The 18445-nt window shown below is 30.5% G+C and overlaps 1 protein-coding gene across 1 annotated transcript; it reads left to right on the top strand.

Annotated features, from left to right (window-relative positions):
• Positions 1-125: 125 nt before the first annotated feature.
• LOC129961824 (uncharacterized) lies at positions 126-18196 on the top strand. Its single transcript, XM_056075405.1, has 6 exons — positions 126-262; positions 967-981; positions 4880-4997; positions 8271-8401; positions 14054-14204; positions 17882-18196. Exons 1-6 carry the CDS (start codon positions 226-228, stop codon positions 18084-18086), a joined length of 657 nt encoding a protein of 218 aa, XP_055931380.1. The 5' UTR covers positions 126-225; the 3' UTR covers positions 18087-18196.
• Positions 18197-18445: the final 249 nt, after the last annotated feature.

Raw genomic sequence — 18445 nt, 5'->3', positions numbered from 1 at the left:
TTTCTCCTTTAGTTAGCAACTGGACATTGGTGGCGTGAAAATCTGTAAGTGAAAACAGGATGAAACCGTTTAGACGAAACAAAATGCCTAGCAGGAAATCATCATGGTGCGTTCTGTCACCCTGATCATTGAGAAACAGCAACAGAAAATAAAATATCAAACGAAGAGACACATTGGAACGATTCATTCATCAGATCAGCGCTGGAAGTGATCACTTGTGTCATCATGCATCTGAAGATGATATTGTTCTTCGCGGTTCTTGGTAAGAATTTCAATTTCAATAATTTCCTTTTTTAGCAAAACAATGAAATATTTCTACTAAATTTTTTACAGCATCTTATGCTAATAAAAAATCATCTCTATATCTGAAAAATGGTATCATTTTTAAAAATATAAAAGATCAAAGATAAATAATTTGGTAACAAAAAAATCTTATTTGTATCTGACAGTAACCATTAAGTAACACATAATAATGAATTATTTGTTTAATTAAAAGTTAATAGAAAGAAAAAATATATTTCTTCATCTCTTTTCCTGCTAACAATAAATATAAATGTGCATGTGTCGGTATGTGTATGCGTGTTGCCTCTCTACAGGGCAGACAGTTTAACTTAGGGCTACCAAACTTTGTACGTATACTTCGGAAGATGGAAATGTGCATATCTGAGCAATAATTTTGAAAAATTTAACAAAATGTTCAATTGATTAATGACATATTAAGCATCATTTTGGTGTTTCTCAATAATGACATTCAAAAATATTGCTGAATGAAAAACAATTTTTATACCTTATCTTTAATATGTCTCTTTTCTGTGATATATTATTATTTTTATTGATATAGTATTATTTTTGTCATATATTTTTTTAATTTTAAAAATTGTACTAAAACTATATATATTTCATTAATGAAGTGAAATTTATTTTCATTGTTCTTCTAACATTCTTGGCCTTTCTTCCACTGTTAAGGATCAAGATATGGAGGTACGTCTCGTTGTTGTTATATTGAATAGTTTTTAATATAAGAAATGTTTTTAATAAATTTTTGTTGTACCTATAATTAAGGTTTAACATCAGAACTAATTAATGGTAAAAGCATTTTAAAGAGCACCCATTTTTTAACACTGTAACTTTCCTATTTTTTAGGAAAATGCATAAGACAGTATATTAGAAAAATGCATTGCACAGTAAACAGAACAACTGTTACACTGAATGTTTGAGTTATACGAAAATCAAAAAATTAAAAATCAGAAATATTTTACTGAAGAAATTATTAAAATGCAAGAACAGTACACTGCCGAGTATCCCGCCTAATGTGACCGAAGGGCAGTCTGGATAACAAAAAGGCCGGATAGGCCGGAGTTCCAGGAACTCATTTCTTTGTCCACCAATACCAGAAGACAAAGTTTTTGTACCAAAACTCGCTTTTATAATACGTATTACTCACTTCTTATTGAGCACTAGACTCCCATTTATATCAAGCCAAGTAGAATTTGAACCCGACCTTGACTCTGTGCATCCTAAAAGTATTTGCATGTAACGTGTCGAGTTAAAATAAAAGGTTCTGTACTTGTAGTTTGTATATGTTAATATACTGGACTGCACGTTTTTAGAATTTATTAGAGACGAAGAAAGTCAAAAGATATGAATTGTTAACATTTTAACATACATTTTGTAATGTCTTAAATACAAGAAACATTAACGTTAATCGTAGCTCTGATTCTTAAGAGAATTGACTTAAACTGATTTTATTTTTCCCTGATAAATGATTACACAGATATGAAATGGTAACTCTAAGATAAGAGCCAAAACTTATAGTTTTTAGTTTTTGAAAAAGTCCTTAATAGATAATTGCTTCTACATTTTAGACTAGGAAAAGGAAATTAGAGCAGATAGTACGGAAACCGGATAATCGCAAGCCGGATTCTCGAGAGTGTATTGTACACAAAACATTAACTTTATTTTTGAGAAGGCTGAAAAAATATTTCAGTGTTCTATTTTTATATTTAAACAAAGAGAACATCTTGTTTTGAACAAGAAAGCAGCGAGAATTTATCTTATTATTACGGATAAGTTCACTACTTTGTTGCAAATAAACAAAATATTAAGTTTTAAAATTCATTACTGTTTAATTTTTAAACCTTTTAATGATAGAAATTTTTGTATCCTCTTTCCATTTTATGATACTATCTTGTCAGATTACGTAGTTCCATTATTTTTAGCATTTATTTTATAATTTATTTTAAAAATTATACATAATATTAACATACTTTATATTAATTTTTATTCTTTCTATTACTATTATTACACTGAAGTGCAAGCAAAATTTATCTCAAGTACATACACATCTTTTTTTCAAGACAAATTCTTAAATGACACTTACGACAAATGACGAAAATGTGGTAATTTTCTAAAACTTTGACTTACTACATAAAATAAAAGGAACCATTCTATATTTTGAAATAAAATATAGCGAATGTTGTTCAAAACAATCTATCTCTACTACATATGTCTCAAGGATTCCAAGGCGATAAATGTGTCTTTCAAAAATGATTAGCTAGATCATTATCTAAAATACTAAACCTAAATGCATTTTAAATTTGTGAACAATATTTTTTTAAGATTCCCGATAAAAGGCTTTCAGTGTCTACTGGAAAACCTATGCTCCTTTCAAAAATAATCTTACTTAAAATAACATAAACTAACATTTTAAGCATATGTACCAATATTAGACCACAAATGAAAAGATTTAATATCTGGAATAATAATTAGTTAGAACTTAATGAAATTTCATACACACATTCTCAAAATTATGAAACAACTAGCAGTAAAACATCTCAATGAGAATGGGCAAAAAATTTCAAATTATTGTAAAAAAAGTCATTAAGCGTAAAAAGAAAACCCTTGTATCTTTAGAATTGTTTACTTAATAAAAAATATGACAACACAGTTTCAAAACTCAACATTCTTGATGAAAATCAGGTAGTTGATCAAAGCTTGCAGCAACTCATTGCTCAAAGAAAGAAAATTTTTAATTCTGGAATATACAAGACACCTTGACAAGACTTCCTTTTCCAAAAGCATTAAAAATGCATAAAATACATTAAATATGCGTTACCTTTTTACATTAGAAGAGAATTAAAGTCAAGAGCTTTGACAAAATACCCTTAATAGAATATTTAATGTCTGGAATTTTTATGAGTTCTTCGAACATCAAGAGACATTCAATTTCTGGGCCATATGAGTCTGTGTTCTCGTCATAGTGTATAGCCTTTGATCACGTGATTTATAGATTCTTCTTAGGTGCCACATTAACAAATTGAACTTTGTCTGAGAAATGACTTTGATGTACAGAAACTACACCATGCCCAGTGTTAAATTGATTAAAATAAAATCACCCTCAATTCAGTTAACAGAAACGTTTTTAAAATGTTGATAGGTAGTTCTCCCCTTAATGGAAAATTAACATAACAGTTCGCCTGAAAATCTACACTTAAAATAAAGGAACAGCATCTCTATATCGATGTATAGTCACAGAAACCATATAAATACATGCAGAGATACACGCCATCCAAAATGATTCTACCCCACACAAAGGTTGAATTTCCCAGATGAAAACTCGCCAAGAATCCCTCTGTTTTCTGAACTTTGACTCTCCAACATGTGATGAAAACATTGCCCTAATATTGCAACATCCAAAAACAGTTCTTCTGAATCTACTGGAAACAGTTTCATTACTGTAATTTTTCAGAGGAATGCATATTATCTGTTTTTGGAAAAAAAATCACCTATCAGCTAAATATCACTTAAGAATTTTCAAAAATGTTGTTTCAGTAGTTTCTAGCCTTTGCTTTCAATGACATTGTAGCAATGCATGTCGTAGCCAATGGAACCTCCCTAATCCATAACATGAATACTGCCATTGAAACAGTTTAGCTTTAAATCTACTGAAATCTTCATATTCATACATACTTTACACGATTCATTTTTGTATTAAGTAATTGACACATTCACCATTTTCAAGCCATTCGTTGATTTTTGCTGCAATTATTCATTTATGAGAAGTGGCTATAGAGATAGACACTACTGCAAAATAAAATTCCTAAGTAATAAAAGGAAAAAAAATTCAAGCTCTCATAAAATGTTTTTTTTTCTAACATTTAAAAAGTACTTAATGTATCATACGCGAGTGCAATCCATGATTTTTATCTAACAAGTTATATGCCCGTTCATTTTTAATGATAATATATCTAAATATTAATGACAACTTTCAAGATATTAATGATAATAAATTAAAATATTATTGATAATTATTCAAATATTAATGACAGTTTTCAAATATTAATGACAGTTTTCAAATATTAATGACAGTTTTCAAAATATTAATGATAATTACTTTGAGAATCTTTAAAAATACTTTTGTTATTCTTGACTACCATTCTATATATCCTAATGCTTTACAAAATAAGAAAAGAAATTTTTTTAAATTTTTTAAAGGTATGATATAGTATATACTATAATATAATAAGGAAAAGGAATATCATACATGTCTGCAATGCATTTAATGAATATATATGGATTAAAACTGCGACAACTTACAAGCAATTATATGAGATAACGTTGAATTATAATTCACAAACACTTAAAACCTACCTATTAGCATACATTCATTAACACAGAGGGTCATTTCACCACATTTATTGAAAATAATTTTAAATATTTTCAAAAGCATTAATTTATTCAGTAGCATCAATCATGACGTATATCATGATTTTTATTTTCACGAAAGTTAACATTTTTCCAATTGATGATGCCTGTATGATGACGGTTTCTGACTTCTGACAAACTGCCCTTCTGATATGGAACAATGTATTAATTTTAGCTTCCGTCGGGGTATGGACCCAGATCTGTGGTGATAAACAATCTGATATATGCATAGATGAGTTTTTTTGCACTTGGAGACGCCTTGTACGAAGTCCAAAGGATAAAGTAATCTGTCCGTAAGTCAATATAATTTAACGCTTTTTTTATCATACATATATTTTTAACATCACATTGCGGTACTAAATTGAGCCTATTTTCTAAATTTGAAATAGTAGCATTGACTTCTGAGACATTTAATGAATTTTGAACAGTGCGAAAATGATTAATTTGCATAAAATAAGGATTCTTCAAAAACAAGGAAACAGTTAAAATGTTTAAAAATTAGTTCGAGATAAAACCAGAAGGAGTGTCCCTCCAAAACTATTTCACATACAATCTAATGAATGTATTCGTGCATTTTTAATTGTAGGCCAATGGTAAGCAAGAACCTATTAGAATGCCATCTTTTGCAATTTGTTTTGGCGATTAATCACTGGCATGCTGTTAATACACAAATACTAAAAAATAGAAAATATATTTTGTGCATTTTTTCGGGCCGATTTGACATAGAAATGCAAATGTAATCGAAGATCACATACCAAATTTCATTTATTTAAATAATGGCGTTTTTGATTATTGCATTTATACGCATGCAAAAATACAGGACAAATGGTAAATTCTTAAATGATGGATTTAAATTTATTATCTATCTACATTTCAGATGTTAAATTGTGTACCAAATTTTATCTATCCAGATCTTTACGCTTTGTATTTACTGTATTTACTTGCAATCCGTCAGCCAGACAGATAGGATTCCTCTGAATGAAATGTGTTAAAAATTTGATAGTAATTTAGAGTAGAAACTATATACTAAATTCCATTCGTTAAGCTCAAAACGATTTTGATTTAACGTGTTCACAGATATACGTGCAGACAAACAAAAATATTTCACAAATGCCGTCTTTTTTTTGTTTGTTTTTTCTGGTTCAGGGAGATTGAAAATAGAGTTCGAAAAAAACCTCGTGTTCGAATTTCTTAACGATTGTAGTTCTTTCTCTCTATAGTTACCCATACGAGATAATAAAAAAGAGCTTTCATTGTTATTTTTATTACAATTTTTAATGGCTATAGTATAGTAAGCATTAAATTAATCTTTCATTTTTAGCTTTTATCAACGTGATGGCAACACGTTGATGAAAAGCCAATTTTCTCATAAAAGTATAATTAACTGGTATAGATTAAATTTATTTTCATTTTATATTTTTGTAAAATAAAAGAAACTAGATTTGGACTAATTCACTTTAGTGTCGCTGACTTTCACTATGCTAGCCGCAACGTTACAACATATTCACATAAAACATATTAGTGCACAGAAAAAGCAAGAAATTTCAAAAATACATTGATTTTTTATGATGGACAATAAAGAAGAATTATTGTAATTACATTGACCATTTGAAAACTTTAGATCTCTATATCAGAATTAAATTGAATTTAAATAGAATTTTTAATTTTATTCAGAAAAGAATGTTACAAATAGAGAAAAAAAAGAGTTTTAATCGAGAAAGAAACTGAGACACAAGAAATTTAAAAAAATTGTTGTTTAAAATTAAATTAAATTTAATGTTAATTAAAATTTAAAATTAAATTAAAAAATTAATTGAATTAAATTTTTAATTAAATTAAATTTAAATTAATTTAAATTTATTATTTAAGAAATAATTTTTAATTTAATTCTTCATTTTCTTTTCGATGTGAAATTTAAAATCAGGGAGAAAATATGTGTATTTCTCAAAATATTAAAATTATTTTAAAAGAACGACAACAGATGGCAGCACACAATTTTACTTTGAATATTGTTGGAAAGATGTAGTCTTAAAATGAAATCTCCAATAACAAAACTGTAAAAAGATTACATTTATAATAGTAGCACTTTTATCATCAAATGTAGTCAACTCTTTCTACGAAAATGCCTCAACATTACTGGAAGCAACTCGATATATAGAGAAACCGAGAGATGATATGAAATATTTTTTCTCATCTTACAAAAAACAATTACGTAATCGTCAATTTTTAAAGAAAGTCTAAAATAATTAAGATATCAAAGGAATTTATTTTAAAAAAGATATACAAATAATAATGATTGTTTTCAAAATAAATTGTATTGCATTTGTAATTTCAATTTTTTCCCCCCTGTTTTTATATTTTACCTTGCTTTCTACGTCTTTTATTAAGCAGAACTTCTGCTTCACACTTTAAAATTTCCGTTTAGGATACTCCCTTTTAAAATTATACTGAATTTGCAGTAAAAATTTCTTACAATCATGAAAGGAGCTCGTGGATGCAAATGTAAGGAAAACATTTCACTCACAGTCAAGTATTTAGTGTTTCTCCATAAAGGACTTCTTGTCTGAATAATTTCTGCTGCAATAAGAATCGGTGAAGCATATTTTATTTTTTTTACTTAGCTTATATTTTTTCTCAGGAATGAAATCAAACTTCGGTTTTTTTTTTTTTTTTGCTGCAATAAATATGCATAGTTTTTGCGAAAATTTATGTTAGATTGGCAGAAATTTAATTAATATATAGAATTTTTATGAAATATCTAAAATGCTTGAGAACCTTCAATAGACAGAAACATTCGACACACGGGTCCTTCTCTATATATGCAACAGTCAACAGATATGTAAATTCGTATTCTAGCAATAATCGAAAATGTCCTTATTTTAATTCAGAGATATTACTTACTACACTTTTTGTGAATTAGAAGTTTGCAGCTATTACCATTGTGGTGAAAGCTTATAAGCCAGTTAACAGCTACGCGACACGGGCAACTGCTTTTGTATAGTGGTCATGTTACTCGGCTGTGAACCACAAGGGCCCAGATTCTATCCTCGCGTATAAGCTTTCACCACACCATCATAAGTCAGTATTATGATATGTTGATGTACTGTAGATCTCGTCATAGTACTTTTTAATGAAACTCTAATTACGTACTACTACTACTACTCCATTATAAATTACTATATTAAGAGAGTATATAATAGAGATCTCTCTTGGAAATATTGATTATCTACGACTATAAAGCAGCGTTCCCATGAGGCCAACTACTGCGCTCAATAGAAAGTCACACCTACTTCAGGAAGATCATGTGACTGCAATGGGACAATGGCAAATAGTTGTCCCGATGAGACAATCGTTTGCTGTTGTCCCGTTGAGGCCACCTGATTTCCTGATGTAGCCGTGGCCTTACATTGCACACAATAGTTGGCTTCTTGGGAACGCTCCTTAAGTATTGTTGCAAAGCTCATAAGGACAGTGAAGATTTCCCCTGTAATTTGTTAGATTTCCCCTGTGATATTGAAAATATTTTTGTGCTATTTTGAAATAGTTCTTAAAATTTTCCTTTTCAGACTTCTAAAAAAACTTGCAAATTGTTTGAAAGAAGCTGTAAAAGAATGCCCGGTAATGATGAGAAGTCCAGATACGGAAGCAGGAAGGCGAAAAATTAGGATCCTAATATCTGACACCTGTACTGAAGGAGGTAAAAACTTTTTAATGAAATGAGACAAAGGTTTAAAAGGTCGCTAATAGTGAAAGATGGTTGGATCGATAATTTCGAAAAATTTTCACCAAAAATATAAAGAAATAATTTTAACGAAATCCCTGGTAGAAACTTTAGGATAAACATTTTTAATATACAAGGTGTCCTAAAATAGACTGATGATTTTCGAAAATGCATGACAGAAAAACGGTTAAAGTTTAAAAAAAATTCTTTTAGCAAATTCATGTAATAGAGCATAAATTTTTCCTCCAACAGTTTTTGGTTTTAGGTCAAAAAATTGTCGATAGATGACGCTGCTTCCCTTTAATTGTTTTCCCTTATTTTTTTTTTATTGTTCTTCCTTTATGCAAATCATCAAAGTACCTCATAAGGGGATTACTTTTTCGATTTTAAAAGGATAGTTTTGTGACTGGACGAGCAGTAGAGAGCTGAACATCAGATTCTATAGGAAAATTTTGTAATGTGATTTTCATTTATTAAAAAATTTGGAAAAATTGTGATGTAATTTTAAATTATTTCTTTATTTACATGCTTTCTGTCTGCATCACCATCTATCGACACATTTTTTTTTTAACTAAAATCAAAAATTGTGAGAGGAAAAACTTATGCCCTATCACATGTATTTTTTAAAATCATCAGTCTATTTCAGGATACCCTGTATTTCCCACATGATAAAAAATAATATAGAGCTTGTCTCATTTTCAAATATAAATTTGTACTTCTTAAATGAAATAGAAGGAATATTCTCCTTTTGAATTTCCCACCATATTCCTTCAATGTAGAACTGTAAAGAGAACAGAGACTGTCTGAACCCTTAGAACTTATATTTTTTCCTTTTCATTGCTACGTCTTAAAAGTTATATAAATTTACAGGTTTAGGAATAAAATAAATTCTATATTCCGGGTCTCAAGCTAGTTGGGTTTCAGAGTTTTTACCATATATGCGCAGATAAAAAAGCTTGGTGATTAGTCTTTGATAAATAGGCGCCATTTTTTAAATAATTCGATACTTTTGGCGCAAGGGGCACTTACTAAAATCTATACTTCTATTAGTAGTTCAAGTATTAATGCCTTTTTAAAGATTGCAAACTTTAAATGGGACTCTACCATTGCCGAAGCCTTTTAAAGTATGTATGGAGAAAGTCAAGCCCTGTTAATAGTGGGCAGTCACTTGTGAGTATAAGAGAAAAATTGCAAAACGAACTCTTTTTCTAGCCTTTTATTCCTGATCCACCTTCAATTTCATCAACCTACTTTTTTGAAACACTTTCAAATTCTCATGTTCCTACTGAGATGAGAAGCAGATAGACAGACTTCATGTAGAATTTCATCTAAAATCTGAAAGAGATGGAAATTTTGTGGAAAGATCAGCAGCCACGGTGACTGGGTGGCAAAGTCGTGGCTTTGCCGGAGGGTTTTATGTTCGAAACCCGATTCCACTTAAGAACCGTCGTGCAAGCAGGTCTAGTGCACGTTAAATCATTCAGGGTCAAACGTCATCCTGCTGGGGTGGTGTGGGAGCTTGGAGAGGAGGCGCCATCTCAGATGTCATCTTCGTCATCTGACCGTGGTTCAAAATTACAAGGTCTGTCCCAAAATGGATCAAGCGTTGCTTTTAAAAAGGACTTTAATATAATTAAATTAAATTATGTAAAGATGACATGTCAAATTTTAACTTTTTTTCCCCTGAGTTATCATGCTCAGACGGACATTATTATAAAACGTTATTTTTCAGGATTCAGGCAAACCTAAAATGTAGATATTCATCCAAACCAAGAAATCAATTTTCATGACAATTCACGAAATTGATTATTTTCACGAATTATTATCACGAAAAAACCAAAAAGAAATCTATATTTTCAAAGCCTGTTTTAATGCAAGAAATCTCTCAAAAAATAGTAACTACCGCAACACGCACACGGTGTTATACATCGAAATATGGGTCGGGGTGTCGTGGTGGAACGGTCCCGACTTTGGAACCGGGGGGTTCAGGTTCGAGACCCAATTCCACTGAAGAGCCTCCGTGTAAGCGGGTCTGGTGCACTTTAAATCCATCAGGGCTTAACTTCCTTCCACTGGTTGTAGTGTGGCAGTTTGGAGAGAGGAGGGGGGCAGCTCAGATGTCGTCTTCGTCATCTGCCCGCGGTTCAAAACTACGAGGTCTATCCTAAAATAACTTTAGTGCTGCTTTAAGACGGGAAGTTAATGTAACTATACTAGAACTCGAAGTACGTTTTCATGTTGACTTATTTTATTAATATGTTTTGACTACTGTCACTGAATTTTTTCTAGATTTATGGGAACAAAAAGTTACTAAAAGAACGTATAACTTTTTTAAAAAATTCTGCTTCTAATTCTACTCTTATATTACTAATGAATCATCTCATTCGAAGTGGCAATACTAAAGTTCCCAGCTCATAAAAATTATTTATTTATTTAAAAAAAAATTAAGGGAGTAGTCTCTCCAAAAAATTTTCAAGTACTTTCAGACAAAGGTACCTGTATTCTCTCCTCCCGAATAAATTTGTGAAATTCAGGCATGTCTCGTATGGCACTAACGAACAATAGTTACGTATTAATGATCTGAATATATCATTTTTAATGAATCTACAATGTGATCGTTGGAGAGTTTGCATTAAATCCTTCATCAATTAATCATTTATCAAGAAGTTAATACACAAGTACCAGAAAATCAAACATGCATTTTTATGTGATTTTCCCCTACCGATTAAAACCGAAATTTGACATAGAACTATAGCTTTGTCACATTTTATTTATTTTTAACCATCGCATTTTTGTATTATTACATTTGCATGCCCGCAAAAGTGCAAAACGACAGATGATCAGTCTGTGACAGGTTTGGACCAAAGAATATATATTTTAAATAAGAATCTATATTTTAGATGTTAAAATTGTGCACGAAAAGTTTTTATCTAATTCTTTACATTTTGAAGCAATTATCCTCTCTTATACTCGGATATCTGGAAAGAGATATTTCTTTTAATGTACTTCATTTAAAAGCGACAGAATTCTACTTTACAAATTTCACCCATCTAGCTTTATAGCGCTTTTGAATTATAGTGTTCACAAGCAGAGCGATCGACAGATATAATAAAGACAAAAATAAGTTCTGAAATATGTAGATTTGTCGAAATCTCGAGTTCGCATTTTTTGACGATTTTTATATTTTCTCTTGGTATGCGAGAAAATAAAAAATATTATACCTAACTTTTTTTTTAAATTTGATTATTATTTTGTTTATCCATCTCTTCACGCAAAAACAATGGTAGAATTATTTCCTCGATTTTCTTGTATGCTTATTCAAAACAATACGCCTTACGTTTAACTTTGTAGTTTAGTGAAAAAAATGAAGTGTTAATTTTGTATTTTATAGTGATGTTCCAAATAAGTGAAAAATTTGGCTCATTGCCAGATCAGAATTGTATCCAACTCAAATCTATCACCTAACATTCACGCTCTAAATTTCATTTACTATTTTCATTGAGATTCATGTAGACATGAGAGAGTAAACAGATATACAATCTGTCTGTCGATGATTTAGGCATTCAAAATTAGACATCGATCTACAATTTTAGTGTGTACCGAATATAACGTATTTAAATCTTTTGAGCAGTTGCATGTTTATCGAATTCTCATACACACGAACAGGCAGTTAAACCATTAATGAATTCAATAGGGAATTCAATACCGTAAAGTACCGTAACCGTACCTTTAAAATAAAGACGGCAAAATGCATAAATCAAATTTCGATCGTCTGGATAGTCCCCTTTTTGATTGAATCCTTTCATGGATAAAGAAAATGGACATAAATAATTCCTAAAGGGATTTTTTTAGGCACTAATTTCATTTGATTTAGATACATTAACGTCCAGTTTTTAAAGCAACCCTAGGGTTATTTGGGGACGGACCTCATAATTACGAACTGCAGACAGATGACGAGGACGACACCTGAGCTAGCATTCCTCTCTAAATTTCCACACCACACCAGGGGAGGACGTTTGGTTCCAACTGATTTAACGGGCATCAGACCAGCTTACCCGACGGTTCTCCGGTGGAATCAGATCTCGAACCTGAAACCTTCCGTTTCCAAAGCCGAGACCTTACCACAGGCCACCGCGACCCTTTAGACCCCAATGAGCTCTTAAACAAGGAGATTTATTGAAATCGAAACATCTAAATATTTGAGGCGTGCAATACTTTGTATAATTAATAAAAATGGGTAGCCTAGAAGATAATTCTACAGAGAATAACATGAACACGCTAAGAAAATCTGTTTCTAAACTAGAAAAAATGTGAGGTGCTTTTCCCACTTTTTTTTTCTCCTTGTCTGAAAATATTTCGCGTTTTCCCAGGAAAAAACTGTTTTTCTATTTAATTTTTTATATCTCCCTATTAACGATCTTCTCTGTTAGTGTAGTCCATATCATCAAGGCTTTGTACACTCAGTAAATTTGAATGCTGCCGACTGGACTTTGTTTAAAAATAGACAATAGTTCCAATTTTCTTAATCTCAAACGTTTAAACCGTCCTTCAAAAGTATTTCTTTACTTCAAAAAAACTTACTTTGACTTATTGTTCGTTTCAAACCTCACATAATGATTTTTCTTAGACACCGGTAGCACAACTGTGTGTGTGTGTGTGTGTGTGTGTGTGTGTGTGTGTGTGTGTGTGTGTGTGTGTGTGTGTGTGTGTGTGTGTGTGTGTGTGTGTGTGTGTGTGTGTGTGTGTGTGTGTGTGTGTGTGTGTGTTAGTGACATAAAATATTATTCAACAATCCTTTCAATTTAAGGTGGTATTCAAATAAAAAATAATTATAAAATAAAGAATATCATATATGTTATTCAAATTTGAATACCTTACAATGAATAACATCCTATCTCCTACATAAAAGTATTTATTTTAAGATTAGTATTTAAAACATTCCACAGGAGCCTTTTTTGAAAATTTAATTAAAACTTTCATTTTATTTTTACTGATAACCATAGAATTTTGAATAAATGCAAAAGTACTTCGGATTCTAACTGGCATTCTAAAAGTACTATATTTTGTTTTTAACACCTCCTCTTACATTCAGGCGCTACTATTTTTGGTGACTGATTTCTTAAGTGCATATTTTTGTGTATCATAGTGGTTATAAAGTAAATTACAAATGTAACTCGTGTCTATAAAGCCTACAATAATGTAAACATGTGTGGGTGGTTCCTTTATGTAGTAATAATTACATTCCTTTGAAATTCTCCTGCACGATCTTCTTTACGAAAAAAAAAGGGATTTACCCAAAAGATAAAGAATTATAACTTACCAGAAGTGTGTGTGCGTGTGTGTGTGTGTGTGTGCACGCGCGCGTGTTTCTATGATACGGCAATTATTCTTTTCTTTCTTATTAGCGGTCGTACCTCATCAAGAAAATAATAATTCACGATAAATGTTGTATGAATGAATTTTCCTGTGCAATATCGACCATTACATATGTGCTAATTGGATATAGTTTCGTTATGAAATTATATAACTAAAGAAGCAATGAGTATGAGTTCCTTGTCGTACTTGTATCATTTTTATATTGTATATACCATTTCGCAAAATGATATCTGTCTTTAATTTTTTTTCCAGGTCTGGAAATTCCAAGGAACGTCACACTATGTTTGCATACTATAAAAGACGAATTGTGGGGATGCGTTGACGTAGGTAAAGCCAAAACACAAGAATATGTCAGTCAGACGCCAAATAGGGAAGTGAAGGACAAGGACAAATTACAATGCTTGTAAGTAAAACCTGAAAATAGATCAACACAATATCTTGATAACTACTATCAATCCTATAATCTATTATTATTAGATCCACCAAAAGAATTCTTAATTTAAATTTTAAAGAAGTGTTATAAAATGGAAGCTTAAAACATTTACTTCCCTTTCATAAGCACCTAATACTTTCTTTAATATTAAAAAATAAAAATTCTCACTTCGTTAATATATCTCGCTAAATCCGTGAATCAAAGGCATGCGATAAAAGAAAAAAGTGCAGTTGCATCAGCCATGGAATACCCGAGGCCTAATCATATCAAACTTGGGCTCTATATATTTGGGTAGAAAGTCTTTCTGACATGTTTTCAGCAGATGTGGGGAAAAAATTAGAGATTTACTTCAAAGAAAACTCCCATGCAGTGAGCCATTTCTTGATTATAAACAAATAATTTTACCTAATTTTGAATTATATTGTTTGAGAACACAACCAGAGTACAGAATAAACAATCACTTACACCGAATCGTATAAATCCTCAACCATGCCAATCCTTAACACACTATAACGATATTTGGAAGGTGAAAATCGCTAAAATATAGGAAGTTCTGAAATTGTTAAAAGCTGTAAAAAATTAATGAAAAAAATAACTAATGATGTTTGAACTATGAATTTTTTTTAAAGTGAAAGCACATTCGTAAAAGAATTTTTTTTTTCATTTGTCCATTTGATGATACAGGAAGCTGTAAATTACTGAAAACGAAAACAGTAGTTTAGAAGCCTTGTCTGCAAAAATATTAAAACTTGAAGATGAATAAAAGCTCGAAAATGTAAGAAATGTTATACTCTTTAATTTGATACGAGCGTGTAGAGTGAAAACTGAGGAGTTTTTAAGATATTCAAGAAAAACTAAAATGGACACCAGAAAACATCGCTGCAGCATTGGTGCCGGAGAGGGTGTTGTCAAATTCGATAGATAAATTCAGATCGGTCATAGTATTAACTAAGCAGATGAAAAATTACCGCAATACATAGGTGATTCGCAAATCGCATTCGGTGATCATCGCAAAAACAGACGTCGAGAAATCAATGAGCCCGGTAAAGAGAAGGGCCCTATGAATGTGAAGATTAGGAATAAGGTCGTCGAAAAGAAGAAACCTTCTCGTATGGAAATATATATATGTTTTATGGTAATATATATATGTTTTATGGTAATATATATATTTTATGGTAATATATATAACCAATAAAATTAGAAAATCGTTTTTATTACTTATATTGGAATGGCAATAATCAACTATAGAAAAATCGCTATACGAATGTTTCAACTACTTTTAAATCACTAACTGATGCACTTAATTTCCTAATAAATGGAGATGCAAATATCAGTAGGAACGCTCTGGAGGGAGAATTCCCTTGTGGTCAAGAATTCTATTTAATCAGAAGACAGGAGATGTAAGAGAAATTTAAAAGATGAGCGTCAAACGGAAAATTTGAAAGAGTTAGAGAATAGGCTTAACCGTCACTATATGAACATAACAAACATCTCTTTAATCACTATGATTTACCTATGGAAAACCAATAATCATAACTGTCAAAAAAAATTTGACAATTTTTTTTTTTACATTGTCTAAAAATTTAACTACCTTTTTGATTTATCGGCTTCATTTCCGCAGCGAAAAAATATTTCATAATTTTTAAAACCTAATACACAATCTCACAATATTTTTAATGCAATTATCCTATTTAATATCATCTATTAAGGCATTCATTTGCAGGCATTTATCAATAATAAAATTAAGATAAAAATTTCGTTTCTTTGGATTTTAACTCTGAAATAAGATCTATATTTCCACCTTTTTTTTTCGTAGTATATTAACTTTTTAATTTATATCCACAGAAATTTGTAACGCATTGATTCAATCAAAATCCCCACTTTTCATTCATATCAAAGAAAAAAATTTAAAAAGTGCTTACTCTATTAATAACTTAACAAATTAAAAAGGGAGTAATCTGGGAAAACAAGCTGTTCGGCAAAAGACCTAATATAAAATAATTAATACAAATAATATGAATAATATAAAATATATATATAAATAACACTGCTAATATAAAATAACACTGAATATTAAGCAATACAATCTTTCGATAGTATACAAATTTTACAATATTGATTCTGATTTTAAAATATTGCGTTTTGCAATGAAGTCAGCGATTCAGAAATAGAATTTTAATGGGAATGTAATAAAACATTCAAAGCGAATTTAATTTATAGTAATAATCAGAAACTTTGTCTAAAACTTGGTCGAACAGCAGCGGTAGTCTGTTGGTAAGGGCTTGGCTTCGGAACAGGAGGGTTTAAGGTTCGAAACCCGATTCCGCCGAAGAAAGGTCGTGTGAACGGGTCTGACAAGGATCAAAATTACGAGTTCCTTCAATAAATAGCTCTAGTGCTGCTTAAAAATGAGACGTAATATAAAGGGGACTCAAGATAAGTAAAGTAATTAAACATAAGAATAACGAATTAAAACATAGAATAATTAAATGCGTTGGAGAAGGGAAGGGTCATTTTATGTTTATACTAGCCGCCTTTGGTGACCAGCCTGTTCGCCAATCTTAATGTTCGTTTAAATTTTAATAATTAAATAGGTTGAACCGAAGTTTAATATTTAATATTTTACGCAATTCCAACTTTAATAGATTCTTCATCAAAATATTTTCAAACTTCAAATTTTGAGAGTCATATAATTCGCTCATAATATATTAAAGAATATCTTTCTTAATTTATGTAATATCTCAAGAATTTGTCAACAAAATTTTCTCAGATTCATCATGAACAGATCGATTCATTAACAATGTTTCATTTTAAATGCATCAAACTTTAAGAAAATAAAATGAATCGTTTAAAATAATCGGTCGAAAACAGGTTTAAAAAACTACTTAAAAAACGATGTACTTAAAACTATAAGCATATACAAAAAATAGATAATTAACATAAATACAATTTACTTACAAAAGCATACAACTAACCTAAAAATAATTTAAATCATCCGTTGATAACGGTTGTCATGGCAACAATCAGAATGCGCATGCTTGAAGCTCCGGTAACGCAAATGCGTGAATTTTTCTACGCCAGTTGGGGTAACGCTATGCAGATTATACATTTTAAATTTCCTTTATTCTGTGTTATTTTAATTCAAAAGTACTTCAGAATGAATCTGAAACATGGATTAATTAACAATGTTTAATTTTAAATGTATAAAACATTAAGAAAATAAACAGAATCGTTTGAAATAATCCGCCGAAAAATGTTAACCCTAGCCTCATTACTGTTGGGAGAAAAAAAAGCTGAAGCCTTACTCATTTGGCGGTGGGTAAAATGGAAGATATTTTTGGCGGAAAAGTTGGCGGTGGGGAAAATGGAAGATTTTTTTGGCGGGAAAGTTAGTTTTTAATTAATAATTAAAATTTCAAAATAAGGGACCCAGGTGCACATTCCCGACCTCTAAGGTATACATGTACCCAATTTGGTAGCTGTATGTCAAATGACCTGGTCTGTAGAGCGCCAACACACACACACACATTGAGCATTATTATAAGTATATATATATATATATATATATATATATATATATATATATATAAAAGTATTAAGTATAGATTGATTGGAACCTTACTGTAAAGTGGAATTTTTCATTTCAGGATTCGTCAATTTATTGCTGAGTGCTTTGTACAGAAAACAGAGAACGGATGTGGTAAAGAGGCAAGTGAAATAGTCATAAGAAAATCTCTGAAGGCACCAACGCTATTCGAAGCTTGCATCAAGCACATACTAAAAGAAATATCGAAAGACATCAAGCAGAGAGAGGTGGATGCTTACAGGCCAAGACCCTATATTTATAAATGAGCCCAGTGCGAGCTTCAAGGATTGTGTTTTTAAAGAAAATTTAAATTATTAATGAATTTTTTCATTTACGAAATTATTATGAATAAATTAATTTACTTTTGTTCTTATAAGGCAATAAATAAATTATTTAAGTGATATCTTTGAAAGCATTCTGCTTCAATGGAATTTTCTTTCAGAGGCAACAATACCTATGTAAACTAATTTTTATTCATAAATTAAATTTCTTTTTAATTAAATTATTTATAAATATTCTTATTGTAATAGATACGGAATCAAAGAACGTGGCGTTCTCTCATAATTATAAGTTATTTTTAGCGTTTCTCTTCGAAAAAAATGTTTTTTCATAATTTTACTATAGG

Source organism: Argiope bruennichi, chromosome 2 (genome assembly GCF_947563725.1).
Source record: "Argiope bruennichi chromosome 2, qqArgBrue1.1, whole genome shotgun sequence".
NCBI classification, from domain to species: domain Eukaryota; kingdom Metazoa; phylum Arthropoda; class Arachnida; order Araneae; family Araneidae; genus Argiope; species Argiope bruennichi.
This window is presented reverse-complemented; position numbering and strand designations above follow the sequence as displayed.